The sequence below is a fragment of the Pseudopodoces humilis genome, chromosome 29, assembly GCF_049639895.1.
Source record: "Pseudopodoces humilis isolate 2021_Gansu_Grassland_sample_001 chromosome 29, ASM4963989v1, whole genome shotgun sequence".
Lineage (NCBI taxonomy): Eukaryota > Metazoa > Chordata > Aves > Passeriformes > Paridae > Pseudopodoces > Pseudopodoces humilis.
In genome coordinates this window covers 1,740,889-1,768,421 of record NC_142228.1, presented here as the reverse complement: position 1 = coordinate 1,768,421, position 27,533 = coordinate 1,740,889, and the positions used below count along the sequence as shown (strand labels likewise).

Here is a 27,533-nt window from a genome sequence, read left to right as displayed (position 1 = left end):
GTGGGCTTGGGATCGGGATTGGGATCAGGTTTGGGATTGGGATTTGATTTGGGATTGGGTTTGGGATTGGGTTCGGGTTTGGGGTTGGGCTCTGGTTTGGGTTTGGGATTGGGTTTGGGTTCTGGTTTCAGTTTGGGTTCAGGTTTGGGCTTGGGTTTGGGTCCAGATTTGGGGTTGGGTTTGGGATTGGGGTTGGGTTTGGGTTCAGGTTTGGGCTTGGATTTGGGTTTGGGTCTGGAGGTGTTCTGGTGTTGGGTTTTCCTTTTGGTACATCCCAGACCACTTTGTGTGTTCGGATCCTGTTTATTGTGACAGGAACGATCCCAATCCCTGGGAACAACCCCAATCTCTGGGAACGATCCCAATCCCCGGGAACAATCTCAATCCCTGGGAATGATCCCAATCCCTGGGAACAATCTCAATCCCTGGGAATGATCCCAATCCCTGGGAACAACCCCAATCCCTGGGAACGATCCCAATCCCCAGGAATGATCCCAATCCCTGGGAACGATCCCAATCCCTGGGAACGATCCCAATCCCTGGGAACAATCCCAATCCCTGGGAACAATCTCAATCCCTGGGAATGATCCCAATCCCCGGGAATGATCCCAATCCCTGGGAATGATCCCAATCCCCAGGAATGATCCCAATCCCCGGGAACGATCCCAATCCCCGGGAATGATCCCAATCCCTGGGAACAACCCCAATCCCTGGGAACGATCCCAATCCCCGGGAATGATCCCAATCCCCGGGAATGATCCCAATCCCCGGGAATGATCCCAATCCCTGGGAATGATCCCAATCCCTGGGAACGATCCCAATCCCCGGGAATGATCCCAATCCCTGGGTCTCATCCTCGGTTCAACCTTTGCAAACCTCGGGTCTGCCTTTGGGAGTGAACAAACGCTGCAGGCGCCTCCCTGCTCCAGCCGGGCAGGGGCGGCTGCCCAGAGCCTCCAGAGAAATCCCACAGATCCCACAGAGAAATCCCACAGATCCCACAGAGAAATCCCACAGATCCCACAGAGAAATCCCACAGATCCCACAGAGAAATCCCACAGATCCCACAGAGAAATCCCACAGATCCCACAGAGCCTCCAGAGAAATCCCACAGATCCCACAGATCCCACAGAGAAATCCCACAGATCCCACAGAGAAATCCCACAGATCCCACAGATCCCACAGAGAAATCCCACAGATCCCACAGAGAAATCCCACAGAGAAATCCCACAGACCCCACAGAGCCTCCTGAGAAATGCCATTGATGTCTCCATCCCAAATCCCACAGATCCCACAGATTTCTCCTGCCAAACCCCACATCCTGCAGGTCCCTTCATCCCAAATCCCACAGACCACTCCCCCCAAACCCCACAGACCCTTCCATCCAGCCCAAATCTCCCAGGTCCCTCTGTCCTGCATCCCCTGCATGGGTCCCTCCATCCCAAATCCTTTGGGTTCCTGTGTCCTGCATCCCCCAGGTCCCTCCACCCCAAACCCCACAGGTCCCTCCATCCCAAACCTCTCTGGTCCCTCCATCCCTAATCCTGTGGGTTCCTGTGTCCTGCACCCCACAGAACCCTCCATCCCAAACCTCCCCGGTCCCTCCACCCCAAACCTCTCAGATCCCTCCATCCCAAATCCCACAGGTCCTTCCATCCCAAACCTCTCCAGTCCCTCCATCCCAAATCCTTTGGGTTCCTGTGTCCTGAATCCCCCAGGTCCCTCCACCACAAACCCCACAGGTCCCTCCACCCCAAACCTCTCAGATCCCTCCATCCCAAACCCTACAGGTCCCTCCATCCCAAATCCTTTGGGTTCCTGTGTCCTGCATCCCCCAGGTCCCTCCACCCCAAACCCCACCCCAGGGACCCCCCCCACTTCCCAGATCCCGATTTGGGGGCTGGAATCCGATCCCTGCCCCACGGCGCAATTGGGATTTCACTGTGGTTCGGAGCCTCTCCTCTCCCGAGGGGGGAGCCCCGAGCTCGGCTGTGCCCCCCGAACCGCGTCCCCTTTGTGGGATCCATCGCAGTACGGGGGGCTCCGGCTCCGTTTGCAGCCGCAGAGCAGCGCGGGGCCGTCCCGGGCCGGGGTGAAGCGCAGCGGGGCCAGCCCCGGCGCCTCCTTCTTGTGGGCACCGTCACAAAAGGGCTGCAGAGAACCGGCCACCGGCTCGAGGAGGGGCTCGGGGGTGCCCGGTTGTCCCCCCGGTCCCGTCCCTGGGCAGCGCATCCCGTGGGAATTGCGAGGGTGGAGCGCCAAAAGCGCCCCCAAAAGCTCGGGGGGTTCCTGTGGGGCTGGTGCTGCCCTGAGCCCATCGGAACCCGCGACATCCCGAGCTGGGGGTGGCGGCTCCCCCGGGACCCTCCGGACCTCTCCCGGTGGGGTCCCCGAGCCAGGAACCCCCGGGAGCTGCCGGGATTCCGGAACCCCCCGAGTTCTCCCGGACCCCCCGGTTCTCTGGACCCCCCCGGTTCTCCCGAACCCCCCCAGTCCTCCCGGCCCCCCCCGGTTCTCCCGGATCCCCGGTTCTCCGGGACACCCCGCGGTTCTCTCGGACCCCCCCCGGTTCTCCCAGACCCTCCCGGTTCTCCCGAACCTCCCCGGTTCTCCCGGACCCCCGGTTCTCCCGAACCCCCCCGGTTCTCCCGGACCCCCGGTTCTCCCGAACCCCCCCGGTTCTCCCGGACCCTCCCGGTTCTCCCGGCCCCCCCGGCCGGACCTGGCGCTTGCTGTGCCCGCAGGAGCACCAGCTGTAGTTCTGCCCCGCCTTCAGCTCCACCGGGAACGGTTCCTTGGCGGCGATCACCGGCTGCGGGGGCGGCGCGGAGCAGAGCGACGGGACCGGAGCTCCCCCCGAGGGGTCCCGGCCGCCCCCCGGGGTTCTCATCAGCGCTGCGAGCGCGGCCGCTCTGGGCCGCAGCATGGTCCCGGTACCGCTCCCGGTACCTCTCCCGGTTCCCGGTACCGCTCCCGGGGTCGGTCCCGGTGCCGGTCCCGGTGCCGCTCCCGGTGCCGTTCCCTGTTCCGCTCCCGGTGCCGCTCCCGGGGTTGGTCCCGATTCCGCTCCCGGGGTCGGTCCCGGTGCCGCTCCCGGTTCCGCTCCCTGTCCCGCCCCCGGGGTCGGTCCCGGAGACCTCCCCGGCGCGGCTCCTCCTCCCGGCGCCGCCGGAAGAGCCGGGGCGGGCGGCTCGGTGGAGCGCGGGTGCTCCGTGCGGGGAGGTTCCCCCGCGCACCGGGCCCGGCTCCTGGTACCGGGGCTCGGTACCGCTCCCGGTTCCTGGTGCTCGGTGCCGCTCCCGGTTCCTGGTGCTCGGTGCCGCTGCCGCCGCCGTCACCCCCTCCCGTTACCCGCTCCCAGGGCCGGTCCCGCTGCTCGATCTCAGTTCTGGATCCCAGTACCGATCCCGGTTCCCAGTACCCATCCCGGTTCCAGTGCCGGTTCCCAGGGCTGATCCCGGTTCCCAGTACCAATCCCGGTTCCCAGTGCCGGTCCCGGTTCCCAGTGCTTATGCCGGTTCCCAGAGCTTATCCCGGTTCCCAGTACCGGTTCCCAGTGCCGATCCCGGTTCCCAGAGCTGATCCCGGTTCCCAGTACCGGTTCCCAGTGCCGATCCCGATTCCCAGAGCTTATCCCGGTTCCCAGTACCGGTTCCCAGTGCCGGTCCCGGTTCCCGCTCCCAGTCACGATGCCCAATCCCAACACCCGGTCCCGGTGCCCGGTCCCATCCCGGTGTCACTCCCGGATCCTGTTACGTGTTCCCAGAGTGCGATCCCGATCCCGGTGCCCCATCCCGGTCCCCGTGCCCAATCCCTGTTCCGGTGCCCAATCCCGGTTCCGGTGCCCAATCCCGGTTCCGGTGCCCAATCCCGGTTCCGGTGCCCAATCCCGGTGGCGCTCCCGGATCCTGTTACATGCTCCCGGTGCCCACCTCCCCCACCCGTGCCTCAGTTTCCCCCCTGGAGCCTCGGCGCTGCGGGAATTCCCAGAATCCCGGCCTGGGAGCGGCTTTTCCAGTGGGAATTCCCAGAATCCCGGCCTGGGAGCGACTTTTCCAGTGGGAATTCCCAGAATCCCGGCCTGGGAGCGGCTTTTCCAGTGGGAATTCTCAGAATCTTGGCGTGGGAGCGGCTTTTCCACCAGCTGGACTCAGCTCCAGACCAAATTTTGGGCAGGAAAGGGGCCAAAGCAGGGGCAGCACGAGCCCGTTGAGGTTTCCAAGGAACAAATCCTTGGAAAAGAGAAGATTCAGGAGCTGCTCACAAGCGCAGCAGGAATTTTTGGGATTTAAAGGGGGCCATAATTGGGGTTTTTTTTTGGGAAAACCCCTCCTTTCCCCACTCATTCCCTCCTCCAGAGCCTCGCTCCTGCATCCTGGGACCATCCCTGGCTTGGGATTCCAAAGGCAGGGAATTCCCATTCCCCTTTAAATTTTTATCTTTATTAAAAACCTCCTCGAGATTCATATTAATATCATTTATTATAATAAAGACCGGTCAAGCAGCGTGAAAAAAATATATCTTAGCTACGTTACCTTAAATTGCCAAAAATAGACACATTTTTCTCTTTCATTTCATATTTAAAAACAAAAAGCAAAAAAACCAACCCTAAAAACGGATGAAATTAATTAAAAATAAAATTAAAAGGACACATGCAACGATCCTAAACGGGTAAAGAAAAGTACCCCAGTGCAACTGAAACGCGGATCGTCTTTAGCTTTTCCTTTTCCTTTTCCTTCCCCCGGCTCTCCCGGGATTTTTTAAATCCACAGGGATTCACCTGGAGCCTTCCAGCTCTGCCAAAGGGAGATTTGGGATGGCTGGAGGTGGAGATTCCCGGGATTTGGGAGCTTTTGGGAGGTTGGATGCAGGGAGAGGTGTAAGTGCTTTCTGTCTCTGAGCTCCTCATCCTGGAATTCCCGGAGGGATCCAGCTCTGGGAATTCCTGGAAAACCAGAGGGATCCAGCTCTGGGAATTCCCACAGAGCCAGAGGGATCCAGCTCTGGGAATTCCCAAAGAACCAGAGGGATCCAGCTCTGGGAATTCCCAAAGAACCAGAGGGATCCAGCTCTGGGAATTCCCACAGAGCCAGAGGGATCCAGCTCTGGGAATTCCCAAAGAGCCAGAGGGATCCAGCTCTGGGAATTCCCAAAGAACCAGAGGGATCCAGCTCTGGGAATTCCAGGAGAGATCCCGGATTTCCTTCCTCTTCCAAAGCCTCGGCTCCCAAACATTCCCGCAGGAGCCAATTCCAGCATTCCCAGCCTCTGGATTCACCCCTAAGTGCTGCTCCCTGACCCCTCCGTGTGTCCGGGGCTTCTCCAGGGATTTGGGCCCTGACCCCAAAGCGGGGGCGATCCCAACAGGGATTTTGGGTGTCCCGGGGGATCAATTCCCTGGGATGGATCCCAGGCAGCATTCCCAGCCTTCCCAGCCCCCTCTCCCTGCTCCTCGCACCTTCCGGATCCCCTGGGGCTGGATTTTGGAAGAATTGGGGCATTTGGGCACAACTTTGGGGTCTTTGGGGTTGCAAATGGGGCTGGAGGCCGTGGGCAGCACTGCAGAGATTTGGGATCCCAAAAGCAACACAGAGATTTGGGATCCCAGAGAACTGCAGGGATTTGGGATCCCAGAGAACTGCAGGGATTTGGGATCCCAAAAGCACTGCAGGGATTTGGGATCCCAGAGCACTGCAGGGATTTGGGATCCCAGAGCACTGCAGGGATTTGGGATCCCAAAGCACTGCAGGGATTTGGGATCCCAAAAGCAACACAGGGATTTGGGATCCCAGAGAACTGCAGGGATTTGGGATCCCAAAAGCAACACAGAGATTTGGGATCCCAGAGAACTGCAGGGATTTGGGATCCCAAAAGCAACACAGAGATTTGGGATCCCAGAGCACTGCAGGGATTTGGGATCCCAAAAGCAACACAAGGATTTGGAATTTGCGACAAAAAGTGAGAAATAAAATAAAATAAAATAAAATAAAATAAAATAAAATAAAATAAAATAAAGTAAAAATAAACCCCAAGTCCTGGCCACCCCCAGCCGGCAGAGCCAGACCCCCCCTGCCCATCCCCCTGCTGGCCCAGAGCTGGAATCCGGCTGTTCCCAAATCCCGAGGATCTGCAGGACGGCGGCTGCACCAGAACGGGGACAGCCCCAAAATCCCAAAATTATCCCAAATTCGGGACTGGATTCGCTCTCACAGTCACTGCCGAGCCCAAGGAGGGGGGCGGGGGGGACCTGGGGGGTCCCCGTGCCAGGGGTGTCCCCACATCGGGGTGTCCCCACATCGGGGTGTCCCCACTCCAGGGTGTCCCCACATCAGGGTGTCCCCACATCGGGGTGTCCCCACATCGGGGTGTCCCCACATTGGGGTGTCCCCACTCCAGGGTGTCCCCACATTGGGGTGTCCCCACATCGGGGTGTCCCCACATCGGGGTGTCCCCACTCCAGGGGGATTTTGGGTGACACCTCCGAAAGTGCCAAGGGAGGGGGGAACGACCCAACTCGGGGCAGGGGGAAAAGAAGAGAAAAATCCAAAGGAATTTCAAAGTGCAAGAAGGGAATTGTGCCGGAGCGGGGTTTGGGGACGGGGATCCCGAAGGATGGGGATCCCCAACAGCTTCCTCAGCTCGTTAAAACCTCTCCATAGATAAATCCCGTTATATATTTTATATATATTTCTATTTCTGAGCAGCCAGCGGCTCTGCCCAGTTCAGAGCTCCAGGCTGGGAGCAGAAAGAGTTTGGGGTTTTTTTCATTTCCTCTTTTTTTTCTTTTTTTTTTTTATTTTTTCCTATTTTTTTCCCTTTTTTTGGACAACCCTGGCGGTGCGAATCTTGGGGAAAAAATAAAACCCCGATGAAATCAAATCAAATCAAATCAAATCAAATCAAATCAAATCAAAATTAAAAAAAGGGAAATTCAGCTTTGCCAGCACGATCAGCGCGGCCCCACTGCTGAGAACGGGAATAGTGCAAAGCAGGAAGGGCAGTGGGGATGTGCTGAACGAGGGGCCCAAAATTCCGGATTTGGGGCTCTCCCAAAGGAGTTTCCATCAGCTGGAGCATTCCCAGGAGCTCCGGATTTACCCAGGGATGAGGGAAGGAGGGGCAGGGGTTTGGTGTTGGAGCTGCCCTGACTCTCTGTCTGTCCTTCCTTCTCTCTGTCCTTCCTGCCGTCCTCCCATCCATCCATCCATGATCTTCATCCATGGAGCTGTCCATGAATCCCTCCATCCATCAATCCACGGATCCATCAATCCATGAATCCATCAATCCATCCATGGATCCATCAATCCATCCATTGATCCATGAATCCATCCATGAATCCATCCATCCTCCATGGATTCCATCCATCCACCCATCCATCCATCCATCCATCCACCCATCCATCCATCCATCCATCATCCATCCATCCATCCATCCATCCATCCATCATCCATCCATCCACCCATCATCCATCCATCCATCCATCATCCATCCATCATCCATCCATCCACCCATCATCCATCCATCCATCCATCATCCATCCATCATCCATCCATCATCCACCCATCCATCCATCATCCATCCATCCACCCATCATCCATCCATCCATCATCCATCCATCCATCCATCCATCCATCCATCATCCATCCATCCACCCATCATCCATCCATCCATCCATCATCCATCCATCCATCCATCCATCCATCCATGGATTCCATCCATCCATCCATCCATCATCCATCCATCCACCCATCCATCCATCATCCATCCATCCATCCATCCATCCATCATCCATCATCCATCCATCCATCCATCATCCATCCATCATCCATCCATCCATCCATCATCCATCCATCCATCCATCCATCCATCCATCCATCCATCATCCATCCATCCATCCATCCATCATCCATCCATCCATCCATCATCCATCCATCCATCCATCCATCATCCATCCATCCACCCATCCATCCATCATCCATCCATCCATCCATCCATCCATCATCCATCCATCCATCCATCCATCATCCATCATCCATCCATCCATCATCCATCCATCATCCATCCATCATCCATCCATCCATCATCCATCCATCCATCCATCCATCCATCCATCCATCCATCCATCCATCCATCCATCCATCCATCCATCCATCATCCATCCATCCATCCATCCATCCATCCATCATCCATCCATCCATCCATCCATCCATCCATCCATCCATCATCCATCCATCCATCATCCATCCATCCATCATCCATCCATCCATCCATCCATCATCCATCCATCATCCATCCATCCATCCATCCCAGATCAGATGAAGCCAATTCCCGGTGGATATTCCAGGCTGAAGATGAAATCAGGATCAAAAGGTGGAGAACGATGGAATTTCTGGCATCCCAGGCTCAGGACTGTGGTCACTGTCCACAGATTCCTTGGAGATCCCTTTTCCCAGGACGAGTGGAAGAACGTGGTTTTGTGGGAATGATTTGTGGTGGGCGGGAAAACTCCGGGAGCGGATTTGGGATTCTCCTCCCCACAAACATTTCCATCTCCCAACTCAGGTCCTGAATCCACTCCCAGGTCCAAAAGCTCCTTCTGCCCCTGGATAATCCTGGCCGAGACATCGGCCTTTGGGAATTCCGGGATGGAAGGGGTGACACGGAGCAGGAATGTGCATTCCAGGAGGGAAGGACAACAGCTGGCACCGGTGACAACGTCCTCACAGGTGACACCGGTGACAATGTCCTTGCAGCTGGTGCCACCTCCTGCCCACCTCGGTCCATCCTCATCCGTCGTGTCCTTCCAGGCTGGATCGGCCTCCAGTTGGAGCAAATCCCAGTAGGAAAAGCGGGGAAATCTCAGCTTGGGAATTCTTCTGGATGTCCCCACCTGGGCAGGGCCACCATGTCCTCCTCCAGGGCCACCATGTCCTCCTCCAGGGCCACCACGTCCTCCTCCAGAAGTGCCACATCCAGGGTCACATCCTTGGGCACTGCCAGGTGCCACCATGTCCCTTCCCCAGCGGTGCCACATCCAGGGTCACATCCTGGGACACTGCCAGCTGTCACCACGTCCTTCCCTGGCAGTGCCACATCCAGGGTCACATCTTTGGGAACAGCCAGGTGCCACCACGTCCTTCTCCGGCAGTGCCACATCCAGTGCTGGCTCTTGGGACACTGCCAGGTGCCACCACGTCCTTGCCCAGCGGTGCCACATCCAGGGTCACATCCTTGGGAAGAGCCGGGTGCCACCACATCCCTTCTCCAGCAGTGCCACATCCAAGGTCACATCCTTGGCACTCCCAGGTGCCACCACGTCCTTGCCCAGCGGTGACACATCCAGTGCTGGCCCTTGGAACACTGCCAGGTGCCACCATGTCCCTTCTCCAGCAATGCCACATCCAGGGTCACATCCTGGGACACTTCCAGGTGCCACCACATCCTTCCCCAAGGATCTGGGGGATCTCCGGTGCCTCGGGGGCTCCCCACGCTCCCGGCAGGGATGAGGCCGGCAGGATCTGCTGGAATTCCCTCCGGCACGTGGAGCGGGGGACAGGTGACCCCCACCTGCGCTCCTGGTGGCACCAGGGCTCGGCCACAGCCGCTGTGGCTCCCGAAGCTCCTCCTGGGACGCTCCTCGGGAGCTCCGGGCTCCGCCGGCGCCGCGGTGGCCGCGGGGAAGCCGCGATCCCCGGGACAGGAGTTGGCCGCGGGCTCGGGGGGGCTCCTAGCCCTTGTCCTGCGCCAGGGGAGTGCCCTTGTCACCCAGGGGCTGCGGGGACAAACGGGGACACGGATCAGAGGGGACACGGACTGCGGGGACGGGGAACAGGGATTGGGGGATGGGGATTGGGGGATGGGGATCAGACGAGACAAGGATTACAGGATGCAGGAATTGGGGAAGGCAGAAATTGGGAGGGGAATGCAGGGATCAGGGAATGCAGGGATCAGGGCAGGCAGGGATCAGGGAACACAGGGATCAGGGCAGGCAGGGATCAGGGAACACAGGGATCAGGGAACACACGGATCAGGGAACACAGGGATCAGGGAACACAGGGATCAGGGAACGTAGGGATCAGGGAACACAGGGATCAGGGAACGTAGGGATCAGGGAACACAGGGATCAGGGAACACAGGGATCAGGGAGCACAGGGATCAGGGCAGGCAGGGATCAGGGCAGGCAGGGATCAGGGAACACAGGGATCAGGGCAGGCAGGGATCAGGGAATGCCCAGGAATTTTGGGAGGACAGGATTTGGGGGAGGCAGGAACTGGGGGAGCAGGAATCCGAAGCGTGGGGGGAGAGCAGAGGGCTCTGCTGGGCTGCACCTCAGAGCCGGCCAAGATCCAGAGCCCCGGGGCTCCCTCTGCCCCAGGCTCTCCTCACACTGTCCCACACTGTCCCCACACTGTCCCCATCCTGTCCCACACTGTCCCACACTGTCCCCACACTGTCCCCACGCTGTCACAGCCTGTCCTCACACTGTCCCCATCCTGTCCCCACCCTGTCCCACACTGTCTCCATCCTGTCAGCATCCTGTGTCACACTGTCTCCACACTGTCCCCACGCTGACCCCACATTGTCCCCACTCTGCCCCACACTGTCCCCAGCCTGTCCCACACTGTCCCAGCCTGTCCTGCACTGTCCCCACCCTGTCCCCACCGTGTCCCGACACTGTCCCCACCCTGTCCCCACCCTGTCCCCCGCTGTCCCCTCCCGGGCAGCGCCAGCCCCGTACCCACCGTTCCCTTGGGGGTGCCGCCGTCGGGCTGCAGGCTGAGGAAGGGGTTGGGCTGGGCCAGCACGGGGGCGATGGCCGGGCCCGGGGCCAGCGGGGGGGTGGCCTGGGGGGCCAGCAGGGCCCCGCCGGGGTTCAGCTGCTGCGGGGACAGCGAGGCCAGCAGGGAACCGCCGCTGGGAGCGGCCGAGGTCAGCAGCGCGCCGGGGCTGGAGTGCAGCGGGGCCGAGGTGGCGGCCAGGAGGGACAGCTGGGACGAGCCCGACATCTGCAGCCGCTGCAGCTCCCGCTTCTGCTGGATCTGCTGCATCATCTGGAACACCAGCGCCTGCTGCTCCTGCGGGAACGGCCGCCACAGACAGGGACAGCGTCAGGGACAGCGCGCTGGGCAGGAGGGGACAGCGGGACAGAGCGGGGACAGAGCGGGGACAGCGGGACAGAGAGGGGACAGCGGGACAGAGAGGGGACAGCGGGACAGAGAGGGGACAGAGCGGGGACAGCGGGACAGAGAGGGGACAGAGCGGGGACAGCGGGACAGAGAGGGGACAGCGGGACAGAGAGGGGACAGCGGGACAGAGAGGGGACAGCGGGACAGAGAGGGGACAGCAGGACAGAGAGGGGAAAGAGACGGGACAGAGAGGGAACAGAGAGGGGACATCCCGCTCGGCAGGAGGGGACAGAGAGGGGACATCCCGCTCGGCAGGAGGGGACAGAGAGGGGATATCCCGCTCGGCAGGAGGGAACAGAGAGGGGATATCCCGCTCGGCAGGAGGGGACACCTGGCACAGTCTCAGGTTTGTGCTGGGTGGGAAAACGCAGGGAGCACAGGGATTTGGGATTCTGTCCTCCACAATTATTTCCATCTCCCATCTCAGGTCCGGGAATCCACTGCCAGGTCCAAAAGCTCCTGGATAACCCCAAAACCCCCTGGATAATCCCAAACCCCCTGGATAACCCCAAACCCCCTGGATAACCCAAAACCCCCTGGATAATCCCAAACCCCCTGGATAACCCAAAACCCCCTGGATAATCCCGGCTACAGCCCCTTTCCCATGAGGAGACATCGGCCTTTGGGAATTCCGGGAGGGAAGAGGAGATTTTCCCCGATATCCACCGTGACCCCACAAACACGGGAGGAGGCTCACGGTGGATCCTGGGGGAAATTTCAGGTCTGGAAGAGAGAACTGGCACTGGAACAGGGAGCGGATGGAGTCACTGACCTTGGGAGGCTTCAAAAAGCGACTGAAGGGTTCTGGAAGTGATTGGAGGGTTTGGGAAGTGACTGAAGGGTTTTAGAAGGGACTGGAAGGTTCTGGAAGTGACTGAATGGTTCTGGAAGTGATTAGAGGGTTTTAGAAATGACTGGAAGATTCTGGAAGTGACTGAAGGGTTTTTAAAGGGACTGGAAGGTTCTGGAAGGGACTGAAGAGTTTTAAAAGTTACTGGAAGGTTTTGGAAGTGACTGAAAAGTCTTGGAAGTGACCAAACTGTTTTAGAAGCAACTGAAGGGTTCTGGAAGCGATTGGAAGGTTCTGGAAGTGACTGAAGGGTTTTAGAAGTGACTGGAAGGTTCTGGAAGTGATTGGAAGGTTCTGGAAGTGACTGAAGGGTTCTGGAAGTGACTGGAAGGTTCTGGAAGTGACTGAGGGGTTCTGGAAGTGACTGGAAGGTTCTGGAAGTGACTGAGGGGTTCTGGAAGTGACTGGAAGGTTCTGGAAGTGACTGAGGGGTTCTGGAAGTGACTGGAAGGTTCTGGAAGTGACTGAAGGTGTCACCCTGATTTGGTTTAAGGGGCACGGGAGGATTTGATCAGCGGATGATTTTGGGGTTCCTCTCCAACCACGGCACCCCCGGTCCCAGGCAATGCTCCTGGGAACGGGGACAAAGTCCCCTCGGTGCCACCTCTGCAGGGACACGGAGCGGCAGCCCCGGTGTCCACCAACATCCCGCGCCCTTCCCAACCCCCGCGGGGGGATTAGGGTCACTAATCCTCCTCCCCCAGGCACCCGCAGCGACACAAATCCCCCGCGATTCCAATCCATCGCAGCAGCGATCTCAAATCCGTGCGATTCGCCATCCCAAATTCCCAAACCGGCTCTGAAATTCCTCCCCCCAGCCCATCCTGCTGCCCCCAGGATGAGCGGGAGCCGGGGGGAGCAGGCTCGGGGCTCCCCTGCATCCCGAGGGACGCCCCGAAATCCGGGAAAAGCGCAGGAATCGCTATGGCAACCGCGGAGCCGCGCGGCAGCCGGAGCTGCCCTTGTCCCGTCCCCGCGGGTGACACGGTGACATCGGCTGCCCTCGGAAATTCGCTTTTCCCGGGCTGTAAAAATAGCCTGACCCAGAAACGCGGCCAGAGCAGCGGGCACGGCCCGGCCCCGCCGATGGCGCTGGTGGCACCTCCGTGTCACCCCAGGCAGGGCGGGGACAGCGCCCAGGGGCTGTGGTTTGCCAGGGTCCTGTGTGCCACCTCAGGGTCCTGTGTGCCACCTCGGGGACCTGTTTGTCACCTCAAGTTCCTGTGTGCCACCTCGGGGACCTGTTTGTCACCTCGGGGACCTGTTTGTCACCTCAGGGACCTGTGTGCCACCTCAGGGTCCTGAGTGCCACCTCAGGGTCCTGTTTGTCACCTCAGGGATTTATTTGCCACCTCAGGGTCCTGTGTGCCACCTCGGGAACCTGTTTGTCACCTCATGGTCCTGTGTGCCATCAAAAGGACCTGTGTGCCACCTCAGGATCCTGTGTGCCACCTCAGGGATTTATTTGCCACCTCAGGGATTTATTTGTCACCCCAGGGTCCTGTGTGCCACCTCAGGGTCCTGTGTGCCACTTCGGGGACCTGTTTGTCACCTCAGGGATTTATTTGCCACCTCAGGGATTTATTTGCCACCTCAGGGATTTATTTGTCACCTCAGGGTCCTGTTTGTCACCTCTCCAGCCCTGTTCCCGGGACAGGGCTGTGTCTGCACTGCCTTGGAGCGGCCGCCTGAGCCTCTCCGTGACCCCAAAATCCTCCTGCGGAGCCCCCCGGCACCTCCGGCTGTCCCAGGATGTCCCCAGACACGGCTCGGCCGCCCCGGGAACCAAACAATTTGGGTTTTTCTCTCTTTCTAACCCCCAGCAGGGTCCCGGGTGTGTTCTGCCTCTGAAGGCACAGCCGGGAGCACAGGGTGGGATTGGTATCCCTGGAACCGGAGGGATTGGTATCCCTGAATCCGGAGGGATTGGTATCCCTGGATCCGGAGGGATTGGTATCCTGGGATCCGGAGGGATTGGTATCCCTGTATCCGGAGGGATTGGTATCCCGGGATCTGGAGGGATTGGTATCCCGGGATCCGGAGGGATTGGTATCCCTGTATCCGGAGGGATTGGTATCCCGGGATCCGGAGGGATTGGTATCCCGGGATCCGGAGGGATTGGTATCCCGGGATCCGGAGGGATTGGTATCCCGGGATCCGGAGGGATTGGTATCCCGGGATCTGGAGGGATTGGTATCCCGGGATCCGGAGGGATTGGTATCCCAGGATACGGCAGGATTTGCATCCTAGGATCCAGCAGGATTTACATCCTGGGATCCGGCGGGATTTACATCCCCAGATCTGGAAGAATTTGCATCCTGAGATGGCTGGCAGAGGGATCCGTCAGGATTTGTGTCCCAGGATCCAGCAGGATTTGCATCCCGGGATCCAGCAGGATTTGTATCCCAGGATCCAGCAGGATTTGCATCCCGGGATCCAGCAGGATTTGTATCCCAAGATCCAGCAGGATTTGTATCCCAGGATCCAGCAGGATTTGTATCCCGGGATCCAGCAGGATTTGTATCCCAAGATCCAGCAGGATTTGCATCCCGGGATCCAGCAGGATTTGCATCCCGGGATCCAGCAGGATTTGTATCCCAGGATCCAGCAGGATTTGCATCCCGGGATGACTCCAGGAGCGAGCGGCTCTCCCGGATTTCACGGAGCTCCCACCTCCTCACCCCCTCAGGAAACTCAGATTTAACTTCTTTCCTTTGCTCCAAAAAGATTTCAAATCCCAACTCCCCTCCCCGGGCGCCGCCTGGAGCTTCACTCCTCGTTCCGCTCCCCATCCCAAACTTCCAGACCGGCTCTGAATTTCCTGCGCTGCGCTCAGCCGGGATAAGGCGCAAAGAGAATTCGGGGAGAGGGGGGGGAAAAACTCCCATTTTCCCCTCTCGGCTCCCGGCTTCTCCCGGTGCGAGCAGCCCGTCCCTTACCGGGTTAAGCGGCTGGGAAGTCAGGAGCTGCTGGAGCTGCTGCAGCTGCTGCTCGTGCTGCTGCAGGACGTGCCGCTGCTGCTCCGTCAGGGGACTCAGGCTGGCGACGCTGCGGGAAGGGAGCGGCGCAGCGCCGGTCAGCGCGGCCGCCACCGCTCCCGCACGCTCGGGGCCGGCCCTTCCCTCCCTTCCCGGAGCTAAACTGCGGCTGGAGAGGGCAGGGCCGCCCATCCTCACCTGCTCAGGCTGGTGGAGAGCTGCAGGGCCGGGGGCCCGCTGGCCTGGCTCAGCGCGCTCGGAGGAGGGGCGGGCTGCGCTCCGTTCAGGCTCCCCAGGATCCCGTTGAGGGGCATCTGCTGGGCTCCGGCCAGGCTGCCCAGCAGGCCGTCCACCATGGGCACCGCGGAGAGGCTGTGGCCGGCCCCGGAGCCTCCGGCCAGCCCCCCGCCTGCCAGCCTGGCCAGGCCGTTCACCTGCTGCGCCCCGGGCAGGGGCAGCGAGGCGGGGCTGGGCTGCAGCATGGGCAGGGGCGGGGGCGTGCTGTGGAAGGACAGGGAGGAGCTGCTCCTGCTGGGACAGCCCGAGTGAGGGTCCTGGGGGAGAAACGGACACAGAGCATCGGGCTGGGGCGGCTGGGGAGCTGGGGATGGGAAGGGAGGGGCTCTGGGTGCGGCTGGCTCGAGTGCGAGGGGGGCCCGGAACTCAGAGCGGGGGGTGCCAGAAGTCACAGGGAGGTCCCAGAAAGTCAGGCGGATCCCTGCTGGATCTCCAGGATCACCTGGCAGCGCTCTCACCTCACGCTCCCGCTCTCAGCTACTCTAGGCAGCCCTCGGGCGCTGCGGGGAGAACCTGATCTCTGAGCCTGGGCTAGCGGGAGTTCCGAGCTGGCTACCGAGCCCTGGCGCTGCCCCTGCCCGAGGCCCTGCCCGGCCGCCGGTGGCCGCAGAGGCCGCAGTACCTCGGAGGACGTGGAGAGCGAGTTCTCGATGCCGAAGCTGTTCTTGCACGGGGGGCTCTTGCTGATGCTCAGGGAGTCACCGGCGCACACTGCGAGGGGAGAGGGAGTCAGGGCCGGACCCTGAGGTGGCCGAGGGACGGATCCCTCCCCGCTGTGACCCTCGGGGTCACACCACAGGGCCACGTCCCCGGGTGCCCGCGGTGCCCTCACCGTTGGCGGGCAGGATGTACTGGGCCTGGCTGCCCGCGCCGTTGCTGCTGGTGACCACGGGGAAGGGCACGGACAGCTGGACATTGAGCAGCTGCAGCCGCTCCTTCTTGGCCGTCAGCGTCATGATCTGCTCCTGCAGCCGCTGGTTCTCCTTCTGCAGCGAGTGCAGCGCCTTCAGCATCTCCACAACTGCGGCGGGACCGAGGGGAAGGGGGAAAACGAGGGGGAAGAGGAAAGGGGATGGCAGGAACCGCAGTCAGAGCCTGGGCCGGGAGGGACCGGCCCCACAGCGCAGCCCCAGCTCCTCCCGCCCGGCTCCGAATCCCAAAATCCCGGCTCCGAATCCCAAAATCCCGGCTCCCAGGGAGCTGCCCCGCCGCCCCCGGGCCGGCACTCACTGTTGACGCCGGCCTCGCCGTTCCCCTGCTTCTCCAGGAGCTGCTCGATGTTGGGGGTGGCCTGCGGGACATTGTCCAGCTGCCCGCTGCTGCTGCACGACACGGTCTGGTCGAACAGGGTCGGCAGGCTGCTGATGGGGGACCTGCGGGGGCCGGGGGGTCAGGGGGTCCCTGCTCCTCTCCTGCCTCCATTCCTGTTCCATTCCTGCTCCATTCCCTGCTTCATTCCCTGCTCCGCTCCCGCCTCCATTCCCGCTCCATTCCCTGCTCCTCTCCTGCCTCCATTCCTGTTCCATTCCTGTTCCATTCCTGCTCCATTCCCTGCTCCATTCCTGCTCCTCTCCCGCCTCCATTCCCGCTCCATTCCCGCTCCATTCCCTGCTCCATTCCCTGCTCCTCTCCCGCCTCCATTCCCGCTCCATTCCCTGCTCCATTCCCTGCTCCTCTCCCGCCTCCATTCCCGCTCCATTCCTGCTCCATTCCCTGCTCCGCTCCCGCCTCCATTCCTGTTCCATTCCTGCTCCATTCCCTGCTCCGCTCCCGCCTCCATTCCTGTTCCATTCCTGCTCCATTCCCTGCTCCGCTCCCGCCTCCATTCCTGTTCCATTCCTGCTCCATTCCTGCTCCATTCCCTGCTCCATTCCCTGCTCCATTCCTGCTCCATTCCCTGCTCCATTCCCTGCTCCATTCCTGCTCCATTCCCTGCTCCATTCCCGCTCCATTCCTGCTCCATTCCCTGCTCCGCTCCCGCCTCCATCCCTGCTCCATTCCTGTTCTATTCCCACCTCCATTCCTGTTCCATTCCCTGCTCCATTCCCACTCCATTCCCTGTTCCATTCCCTGCTCTGCTCCCGGCTTCATTCCCACTCCATTCCCTGCTCCATTCCCGCTCCCACGGCCCCTCTGTCTGCGCCGGAGCAGCCGCAGCCCCCAGGCTCAGCCTCTGCTGCGCTTCAGGCGAGGCTCAAGTTGTGTTGGGAAAGCAAACCTGGATCCTTCCATCCCATCCCATGGATCCCATCCCATGGATCCCATCCCATGGATCCCATCCCATGGATCCCATCCTATGGATCCCATCCCATGTATCCCATCCCATGGACCCCATCCCACTTCACCCCACATCCCAAGGAGTGGGGCAGGAGCTGTTTCCATGCCCACAGGCTCTGCCCATGTCCCGCTGTCACTGCACTGTCCCTGTCCTGTCCCCGCTGTCCCTGCGCTGTCACTGCACTGTCCCTGTCCTGTCCTCGCTGTCCTCCCGCCGTGTCCCTCTGTCCCCCCCGGCCCCCTGTCCCTGTGCTGTCCCTCTGCCCCCCCCATCACTCTGTCCTGCTGTCCCTGTGTCCCTGTGTCCCCCTGTCCCTCTGTCCCCCTGTCCCTGTGCTGTCCCTCTGCCCCCCCACGTCGCTCTGTCCCCCTGTCCCTGTGCTGTCCCCCTGTCCCTGTGCTGTCCCTGTGTCCCCCCGTCCCTCTGTCCCTGTGCTGTCCCCCTGTCCCTGTGCTGTCCCTGTGTCCCCCTGTCCCCCTGTCCCTGTGCTATCCCTGTGTCCCCCCGTCCCTCTGTCCCTGTGCTGTCCCCCTGTCCCTGTGCTGTCCCTGTGTCCCCCTGTCCCCCTGTCCCTGTGCTGTCCCTGTGTCCCCCCGTCCCTCTGTCCCTGTGCTGTCCTGCTGTCCCTGTGCTGTCCCTGTGTCCCCCTGTCCCGCTGTCCCGGACGCTCACATGGAGGACAGGCTCTCCTGCGGGGACGTCCCTCGGCAGCCGAAGCCGCAATCCTCCAGGTCCGGCTCTGTGCGGGGACAGGGACAGAGGGCCCGGGGTCAGCGGTGCCGGGCACGGCCGGAGCCCGGAGCGACCCCGGTGTGATCCCGGTGTGATCCCGGTGTGATCCCAGTGTGTGTCCGGAGTGACTCTGGTGTGTGCTGGGTGTGACCCCGGAGTGATCCCGGTGTGATCCCAGTGTGTGTCCGGAGTGATCCCGGTGTGATCCCAGTGTGTGTCCGGAGTGATCCCGGAGTGATCCCGGTGTGATCCCAGTGTGTGTCCGGAGTGATCCCGGAGTGATCCCGGTGTGATCCCAGTGTGTGTCCGGAGTGATCCCGGTGTGATCCCGATGTGATCCCGGTGTGTGCCCGGAGTGACTCTGGTGTGTGCTGGGTGTGACCCCGGAGTGATCCCGGTGTGATCCCGGTGTGTGCCCGGAGTGACTCTGGTGTGTGCTGGGTGTGACCCCGGAGTGATCCCGGTGTGATCCCAGTGTGTGTCCGGAGTGATCCCGGTGTGACCCCGGAGTGATCCCGGTGTGATCCCGGTGTGTGTCCGGAGTGATCCCGGTGTGATCCCAGTGTGTGTCCGGAGTGATCCCGGTGTGACCCCGGAGTGATCCCGGTGTGATCCCGGTGTGATCCCGGTGTGATCCTGGTGTGACCCCGGTGTGATCCCGGTGTGTGCCCGGTGTGTGCCCGGTGTGACCCCGGTGTGATCCCACAGGAGGAAACTGGGTGGTACCGGGTGGCACCAGAACCGAATGGCCCCAAACAGCCCCAAACAGTCCCGGGGAGCAGCTCCTGGCACCTCCTGGCACCTCCTGGCACCTCCTGGCACCTCCTGGCACCACCTGGCACCTCCTGGCACCGCCTGGCACCTCCTGGCACCTCCTGGCACCTCCTGGCACCACCTGGCACCTCCTGGCACCTCCTGGCACCGCCTGGCACCGCCTGGCACCTCCTGGCACCACCTGGCACCTCCTGGCACCTCCTGGCACCTCCTGGCACCTCCTGGCACCGCCTGGCACCTCCTGGCACCTCCTGGCACTGCCTGGCACCGCCTGGCACCTCCTGGCACCTCCTGGCACCTCCTGGCACCTCCTGGCACTGCCTGGCACCTCCTGGCACCTCCTGGCACCTCCCGGCACCTCCTGGCACCGCAGCACAGCGCGGCCACTCCGGTAAGGTCCCCCCGGCCCCGCCGCAGCCCGAGGAGCCGCTTTTCCCGGAGCTGCCGGGAAGGAGGGAGGGCTGAATCCCTGATCCGGGAATCCCGGGGGATCGGCTGCCGCTCTCCAGGCCGTGACAGAACCGATGTGGTTGGAAAAGGGCTCCAAGGTCAGCCAGGACTGGGGATCCTTTCCCCACGGCCGGCCGCGGTTCCAGAAGGTTCCCGGCTCCTCTCTAAGGAGCTTCCAGGGAATCAGGGAATGGAAGCCTGGAAAAGCCCTCCAAGGTCAGCGAGGGCAATCATTAACCCGGATCAGCCGTGCCCCCAAGCGCCACATCCGCGCCTTTCTGAGCAATTCCAGGGATGAGGTCCTGTCCCTTTCCATGTGGAAAAATTCCCGAATATCCCATCCAAACCTCCCCCGGCCCAGCCTGAGGCCGCTCCCTCTCCTCCTGTCCCTGTTCCCAGGGAGCAGAGCCCCCCGGCTGTCCCCTCCTGGCAGGGATTTCTGGAGATCCAGGAAGTCCCTCCCGATCCCACTTTTCCCCAGGATAAACGTTCCCGGCTCCTTCAGCACTCCAAGCCCTTCCCTGGACACGCTCCAGCCCCTCCGTGTCCTCCTTGGGGAGATCCCAGAACAGCCCCCAGGATCTGAGTGTGCCCTCAGCGGCGCCCAGAACCATCCAGAGCCTTCCAGAACCATCCAGAACCTTCCCTGCGCCCCAGGAAATCCGGGATGGGGCCGCTGTGCAGGATCTCTCCCGTTCCAAGGGTAATCCAGGATAAATCCCGGATTTATTCTCCCATCCCTGGAGCGCTCGCTCCCCTCGCCCTGGGCGCTGTCGGATGGTTTGGCTCCAGCTGCCTCCCTGCCCCTCTCCTTCCCCACACATTCCCACCCGCAGGAATCCCGGGAATCTCCTGCTGGGAATGCCGCGATTCCCAGCGGGGAGCTGGGGGTTTCCTGCGGCTGGGAATGAGCAAACCCAGCTGGGGCTCCTCCAGACAGGGCCGGGGGGATCCCGGATCCCTCATCCTCCCCTCGGGAATGTCCCGCTGGGTTGGGATTGTCCCGGGACACTTTTCCAGGCAGGAGGAATCCGCACTCCTGGATGTGGCCAGAATTTCCCGGTGCGAGATCCTGGAGCGGCTCCAGTGTCGGAATGGGCTCCAGGACACGGGATGGAGGGACAGGACACAGGGAATGGGCTCAAACTGGGATAGGGATGGGATTTTGGGATGGAATTCTTCCCTGTGAGGGTGGTGAGGGGATGGGATGGAATTCCCGGAGAAGCTGGGGCTGCCTCTGGATCCCTGGGAGTGTCCGAGGCCAGGCTGGAGCAGCCTGGGATAACGGGAGGTGTCCCTGCCCATGGATCATCCTAAAGGTCCTTCCCAGCCCCAACCACTCCGTCATCCCACAGAAACCTCTCCAGACCCCAAAACCATCCCGGCTTCCAAAATCCCGGGATTTTTGGCTCCCTGCTCATTCCCGTCATGCCGACACCACCCCGGTGCCCGAGACAGCCCCACATTCCATCACCAGAGCGGGAGGTGACGGAGTTCTCCCTCAGGGACAGCCCTTCCCGAAGCTTGGAGAAAACCGGGAATGACAAATCCACCTGCTCCGTCATCATCAGGATCCCGGAAAAGCCGTGGCAGGAAGGTGGAGGCGGGAGCTCAGATAAAAACCAGACTTCTTGTGCTGCCCAAGGGATGAACCTGAAGGAATTCCCTGTTCCCACGGCTGGAATCACATCGTCCAGCACGGAAAAATTGGGAAAAGCTGGAATATTGAGCTGCCTCCATGGGATCTCCCTTTCCCGGGAAAAGGAATCGGGGTTAAAGACAAGGGAGCTTCCCAAGAATCCTGTGAAGTCTGGGATTAAAGGAATCTCCAGGTTTTTCAGGGAAAACGGCCCCACACGGGAGGTTTGATGCTAATGGATCCTCTGGAAAAAAAACCAGCGGGAATTTGGCTGAGCAGACTCTGGGCCACCAAATCCAAACCCAAAACGTGACAAAAACCGGGAGCTGTCCCCAAAATCTGTCCGGAACTGGGAAAAAAAATCCCCATCCTGAAGCTCCTAAAATCCCAGTCAGGCAAAAAGAGGGATTTTGGAAAAGGAAATTGAGGATCTGGGGTTTTTTGAGGACTTTGGATGATTGGATTTTGCCTCCATGGCTCATTCCTGATTCGGGATTCCTGGATCCCGGGGTTATTCCTGGGGGGTGCTGAAATTACGGCAGAGGGCAGCAGAATTTGGGTGGGGGAAAGTAATTCCACGCAGGAATCCTGGGATGCCCATTATCCAGGATCACCTGTTATCCAGGGATACCCCATTATCCTGGGACTCCTGTTATCCCAGGATATCCATTATCCAAGGAAACCCATTATCCCAGGATATCCATTCCCCAGGAATATCCATTCACCAGGAACACCCATTCTCCAGGAATATCCATTCCCTGGGAATATCCATTCTCCAGGAATATCCATTCACCAGGAACACCCATTCTCCAGGAATATCCATTCTCTGGGAATATCCATTCTCCAGGAATATCCATTCACCAGGAACACCCATTCTCCAGGAATATCCATTCCCTGGGAATATCCATTCTCTGGGAATATCCATTCTCCAGGAATATCCATTCACCAGGATATCCATTCTCTGGGAATATCCAATCCCTGGGAATATCCATTCCCCAGGAATATCCAATCCCTGGGAATATCCATTCTCTGGGAATATCCAATCCCTGGGAATATCCATTCCCCAGGAATATCCACTCCCCGGGAATATCCATTCCCTGGGAATATCCATTCTCTGGGAATATCCATTCTCCAGGAATATCCATTCACCAGGATATCCATTCTCCAGGAATATCCATTCTCTGGGAATATCCATTCCCTGGGAATATCCACTCCCCGGGAATATCCATTCTCCAGAGCCACTCCTTATCCACGGACACCCATTCTCCATGCCCACCCACCATTCCCCAGGAACGCCCAATCCTCCAGGATCCTCCAGGATCCTCATTCTCCAGGGCCCCTCCGGAGGTGCCGCGGGCAAACGCGACCCCCCCGTCCCCCGCTGGCCGCCCCGGCTGTCACCCAGAGCGGAAAACCAGCTGGAAAAGCTGGGAATGCAGCGGTGGGAGAGCCCTCGGGAATGCCAACTCGGACATACCTGGGAATTCACGTACCTGCCCGGCTGCTCTCCGGCTGGCTCAGGAGGGGGTTCAGGGACAGCCCCGACGTCAGGGGGCTCCCGAAAATGTGCGAGGAAGGGAGGCTGAAGGTGGAACCGGCCAGGGAAAACACCTGCATGGGGAACGGGGGAATGTCCTCGTTATTCCGGCGCTTCCCGGCTCCCGTGTTAAAAATATCGCCTGGAAGTCTGGCAAGAGGCTTGGCACGTTCCCAGAGCCGGCCGGGAGCCGTGGGAATGGGGTGGAGCCGGTCGTTCTTCCCGGTGGGACAGCTCCGGCAGGGATCGGCTCCGTGGTCCGGCACAGACAGCGGGACACGGGGGAATCCGGGGATTTGGGGTGGGGATGGAACTGCCGGGGGAACTGGGGATCTGGGGTGGGGATGGAACTGCTGGGGAACCGGGGATCCGGGGTGGGGATGGCATGTTTCAGTCCTGAGTGTTCCCTGTCCCAGCTGTTCCCAATCCCAAGTGTTCTAATCCCAACTGTTCCCAATCCTGAGTGTCCCAATCCCAAATGTTTTCAATCCCGACTGTCCCAATCCCAATTGTCCCAATTCTGAATGTTTTCAATCCCAATTATCCCAATCCTGAGTGCTCCTTGTCCCAACTGTCCCAATCCTGAATGTTTCCAATCCCGAATGTTTCCAATCCCAATTGTTCCAATCCCAATTGTCCCAATCCTGAATGTTTCCAATCCCGATTGTTTCAATCCCGATTGTCTCAATCCTGAATGTTTCAAATCCCGATTGTTTCAAATCCCGATTGTCCCAATCCTGAATGTTTCCAATCCCGATTGTTCCAATCCCAATTGTCCCAATTCTAACTGTCCCAATCCTGACTATCCCAATCCTGAATGTTTCCAATCCTGATTGTCCCAATCCCAACCATCCCAATCCCAACCATCCCAATCCCCAGTGCTCCCAATCCCAACCATCCCAACCCAAACCATCCCAATCCCAACCATCCCAACCCAAACCATCCCAACCCAAACCATCCCAATCCCAACCATCCCAACCCAAACCATCCCAACCCAAACCATCCCAACCCCAACGGTCCCAATCCCGTTCCCTGTCCGCTCCGGATCCCGGATCCCGGCCGTTTCCATGGTTACCTGTGTGGTGGAGCCGGCGGCGGAGGCGGGGATGGAGCTGGCGAAGGGCGCTCGGCCCAGCTGGGCCAGGCCGGCGCCGCCCTGCAGCGGGAGCAGCGCCGAGGGCAGCGGGGTGCTGCAGGCCGCCCGCAGCGCCGCGCCCAGCGGGATCGGGTCCTTGTTGCTCGTGTAGATCCCTGCCGGAGAGCACATTCCCGACTGTCCCCAATATCCCAAGGGTTGGGGAGAGCACATTCCCGACTGTCCCGACTGTCCCAAGGGTTGGGGAGAGCACATTCCCGACTGTCCTGACTATCCCGAGGGTTGGGGAGAGCACATTCCCGACTGTCCCGACTGTCCTGACTATCCCGAGGGTTGGGGAGAGCACATTCCCGACTGTCCCGACTGTCCCGACTGTCCTGACTATCCCGAGGGTTGGGGAGAGCACATTCCCGACTGTCCCGACTGTCCCGACTATCCCGAGGGTTGGGGAGAGCACATTCCCGACTGTCCCGACTGTCCCGACTGTCCTGACTATCCCGAGGGTTGGGGAGAGCACATTCCTGACTGTCCTGACTATCCCGATTATCCCAAGGGTTGGGGAGAGCACATTCCCAACTATCCTGACTATCCCAAGGGTTGGGAAGAGCACATTCCCAACTATCCTGACTATCCCAAGGGTTGGGGAGAGCACATTCCCGACTGTCCTGACTATCCCAAGGGTTGAGGAGAGCACATTCCTGACTATCCCGACTATCCTGAGGGTTGTGGAAAGGAGATTCCTCCTTATCCCACTTTTCCTGAGGTTTATGGAGAGATTCCCTCTTATCCCGCCTCTCCCGAGGGTTACGGAGTCAGCATTCCCGCTTTTCTCTCTCCTAAGGGTCAGGGAGACGCGATTCCCTCCTGTCCCTCCCCCTCTGGAATCGGCAGGAAGGGACAGGGAACACTTGGGAATGGGAACAGTTGGGAATGGGAGCAGTCAGAACAGGGAACAGTCAGAACAGGGAACAGTCAGAACAGGGAACAGTCAGAACAGGGAACAGTCAGAACAGGGAACAGTCGGGACAGGGAACAGTCGGGACAGGAACAGTCGGGACAGGAACAGTCGGGACAGGAACAGTCGGGACAGGGAACAGTTGGGACAGGGAACACTCAGGAATGGGAACAGTTGGGATTGGGAACAGTCAGGATTGGGAACAGTCGGGACAGGAACAGTCGGGACAGGGAACAGTCGGGATTGGGAACAGTCGGGATTGGGAACAATTGGAATTGGGAACACTCAGAAATGGGAACAATTGGGATTGGGAACAGTCAGGATTGGGAACAGTCGGGACAGGAACAGTCGGGATTGGGAACAGTCGGTATTAGGAACAGTCGGGATTGGGAACAGTCGGGATTAGGAACAGTCAGGATTGGGAACAGTCGGGACAGGGAACAGTCAGGACAGGGAACAGTCGGGACAGGAACAGTCGGGATTGGGAACAGTCGGGATTAGGAACAGTCGGGATGCAGTGTCGGAGCCCCTCCTTTCCCAGCTGCATTAACCCTTTCCTGCCTGATGTCCCGGCAGTTCCCAGCCCAGTATCCCTCCCCAGTCCAGGGAAGGGGCTCCACTGGGAGCTCTGGGAATTACTGGGAGTTCCTGGGAGTTCCTGGGAATTACTGGGAGTTACTGGGAGTTACTGGGAGTTCCTGGTGCCGCTGGATGTGGGAACACCGGGATGAGAAGTTTTGTTTCCATACGAGGGGGGTTAAATGGAACCATTCCGGAGAGCCCCCGGTGTGGGGTCCCGGAATATTCCCAGTTTTATCCAGCTGGGAATTCAGCCCTGGCTGGGAGAGGAGGAGCCAAAAGGGGTTGGGATGTTCCCAGCTCAGATCTGCACCCCAAATTTTGTGCAGCTGATCTGGGGGGGGAAATTCCGGGGTGAAGGCTGGGATGGAACGGGATGTGGATTTTTATGGATTCAAGGGACAGAGCTCTGTGGACACAGCTCAATGTGCTGGAAAATTCTGGGAAAGGCTGGGAAAGGCTGGGAAAGGCTGGGAAAGGCTGGAAAATTCTGCAAAGCAATAGAAAATGCTGGGAAATCCTAGAAAAGGCGGGGGAATTCTAGAAAACTCTGGAAAATTCTGGAGAAGTCTGAAAATGCTGGAAAAGGCTGGAAAACTGTGGGAAAGTCTGGAAGATTCTAGAAAAGGCTGGGAAAGTCTGGAAAAATTCGCAAAGCGATTGAAAAGGCTGGGAAATGCTGGAAAACTCTAGAAAGTTCTAGAAAAAGATGGGAAATTCTGGGAAATGTTGGGAGTTCTGGAAAAGGCTGGAAAATTGTGGGAAAGTATGGAAAATTCTAGAAAAGGCTGGGAAAGTCTGGGAAAATTTACAAAGCAATGGAAAAGGCTGGGCAATGCTGGAAAATTCTAGAAAATTCTAGAAAAAGCTGGGAAGTTCTGGAAAAGGGTTGGGAATTCTGGAAAAGGCTGGAAAATTGTGGAAAAGGCTGGAAAATTGTGGAAAGGGCTGGAAAATTCTGGAACTTTCTGGCAAAGGGCCCTCAGCACACGCACGGATCCCTCAAGGGAGGACACACCTGAGCCCAGCAGCGGCGACTCCACGCTGAGGCTGGGCAGACTCCCGGGGTGGCCGAAACTCCGGGAAGAATTCCCGACGCTGGAGCTGACGAGGGATCCCCCGGAGAAGGGCGAGGACGAGGTGGAGGTGGATCCGGCCAGCTGAGCCCCCAGGACCTCTTTGCCCTTGCCCGCCTTGGGCCTGCCGGGGCCGTGCTTGTTCTTCTTGCTGCCCTTGTGCTTCTTCTCCTTGAGGCCTTCGCCTTCCTCGGCGCCCAGCGGCGGCATCCGCTTGTGGCCGGCCGCGGATCCGGCCGCGGAGCCTCCGGAACCTTTGTAATCCACGGGGGAAGCGTCGCGGGCTCGCGGCGGGGCCGCGGCCGAGGTGGAGAAGCGCATGACGGAGCCGAAGCCGGAGAAGATCACCTTCTGCTCGAAGGCGTCGGCCTTGGCGGCCTCGGAGAGCGGCGAGCAGCGCGAGGATGAGGCGGAGCCGGAGGCTTTGCGGAATTTCTCGTCCTCCTGCTCCAGTTTGGGGAAGGGCAGCAGGTCCTGGGAGGCGGGAAGGCCGCAGGAGGAGCCTGAGGGAAGGGAAGAGCTCAGAGGGCAGCGAGCAGGGCACGGCGGGGGGGCTGGTGCTTCCTCGTGCTGCTCTTCCTCTTCCTTCATCACCGGGAACTTCTCTTCTTCACTCTCCTCTTCCTCGTCCTTCATCCCTCTCCTCTTCCTCCTCCCTTATCCCTCTCCTCTTCCTCACTCTCCTCTTCCTCCTCCTTCATCCCTCTCCTCTTCCTCCTCCTTCATCACCGGGAACTTCCCTTCTTCACTCTCCTCTTTCCTCATCCTTCATCCCACTCCTCTTCCTCCTCCCTCATCCCCCTCCCCTTCCTCGCTCTCCTTTTCCTCATCCTTCATCCCTCTCTTTCTGTCCTTCATCCCTCTCCCCTTCCTCTCTCTCCTCTTTCTCTTCCTCCATCCCTCTCCTCTTCCTCACTTTCCTCTTCCTCCTCCTTCCTCACTCTCCTGTCCTTCATCTCTCCCCTCTTCCTCCTCCTTCATCCTTCCCCTCTCCCTCCTCCTCCTCCTCTTCCTCATTATTCATCCTTCCCCCTTCATCTTTCCCATCCTCCTCCTCCCTCCTTCCTCCTCCTCATTATTCATCCTTCCCCCTTCATCTTTCCCAT

The 27,533-nt window shown here is 59.6% G+C and overlaps 2 protein-coding genes across 3 annotated transcripts in view; both read right to left on the bottom strand.

Annotated features, from left to right (window-relative positions):
* Positions 1-283: 283 nt before the first annotated feature.
* On the bottom strand, positions 284-3,155 carry CISD3 (CDGSH iron sulfur domain 3). Its single transcript, XM_014260168.2, has 2 exons — positions 2,723-3,155; positions 284-2,151 (listed from the first exon to the last, which is right to left on the bottom strand). The coding sequence occupies exons 1-2, from the start codon at positions 2,924-2,926 to the stop codon at positions 1,939-1,941; spliced, it is 417 nt and encodes a 138-aa protein (XP_014115643.1). The 5' UTR covers positions 2,927-3,155; the 3' UTR covers positions 284-1,938.
* Positions 3,156-8,143: 4,988 nt separating this feature from the next.
* The window catches only part of MLLT6 (MLLT6, PHD finger containing), a 32,187-nt gene continuing 12,797 nt past the window's right edge, over positions 8,144-27,533 (bottom strand). For both annotated transcript variants that reach the window (XM_005531405.3, XM_088068003.1), the window contains exons 10-20: positions 26,370-26,930; positions 23,797-23,972; positions 22,678-22,795; positions 18,262-18,328; positions 16,542-16,684; positions 16,144-16,332; positions 15,934-16,022; positions 15,213-15,568; positions 14,976-15,084; positions 10,743-11,075; positions 8,144-9,772 (exon numbers count right to left, since the gene is read on the bottom strand). In XM_005531405.3, coding sequence (XP_005531462.2) covers positions 9,728-9,772; positions 10,743-11,075; positions 14,976-15,084; positions 15,213-15,568; positions 15,934-16,022; positions 16,144-16,332; positions 16,542-16,684; positions 18,262-18,328; positions 22,678-22,795; positions 23,797-23,972; positions 26,370-26,930 — 2,186 coding nt within the window. In that variant the 3' untranslated portion in view covers positions 8,144-9,727. The remainder of the gene's footprint in view (positions 9,773-10,742; positions 11,076-14,975; positions 15,085-15,212; positions 15,569-15,933; positions 16,023-16,143; positions 16,333-16,541; positions 16,685-18,261; positions 18,329-22,677; positions 22,796-23,796; positions 23,973-26,369; positions 26,931-27,533) is intronic.

Bases quoted from the DNA above. Each gene is read 5' to 3' on its own strand.
- CISD3 (XM_014260168.2), bottom strand. From the start codon at position 2,926: ATGCTGCGGCCCAGAGCGGCCGCGCTCGCAGCGCTGATGAGAACCCCG. The intron at 2,152-2,722 runs GTCCGGCCGGGG...GGTTCTCTGCAG, and splicing joins GCGGGCACAGCAAGCGCCAG to CCCTTTTGTGACGGTGCCCA.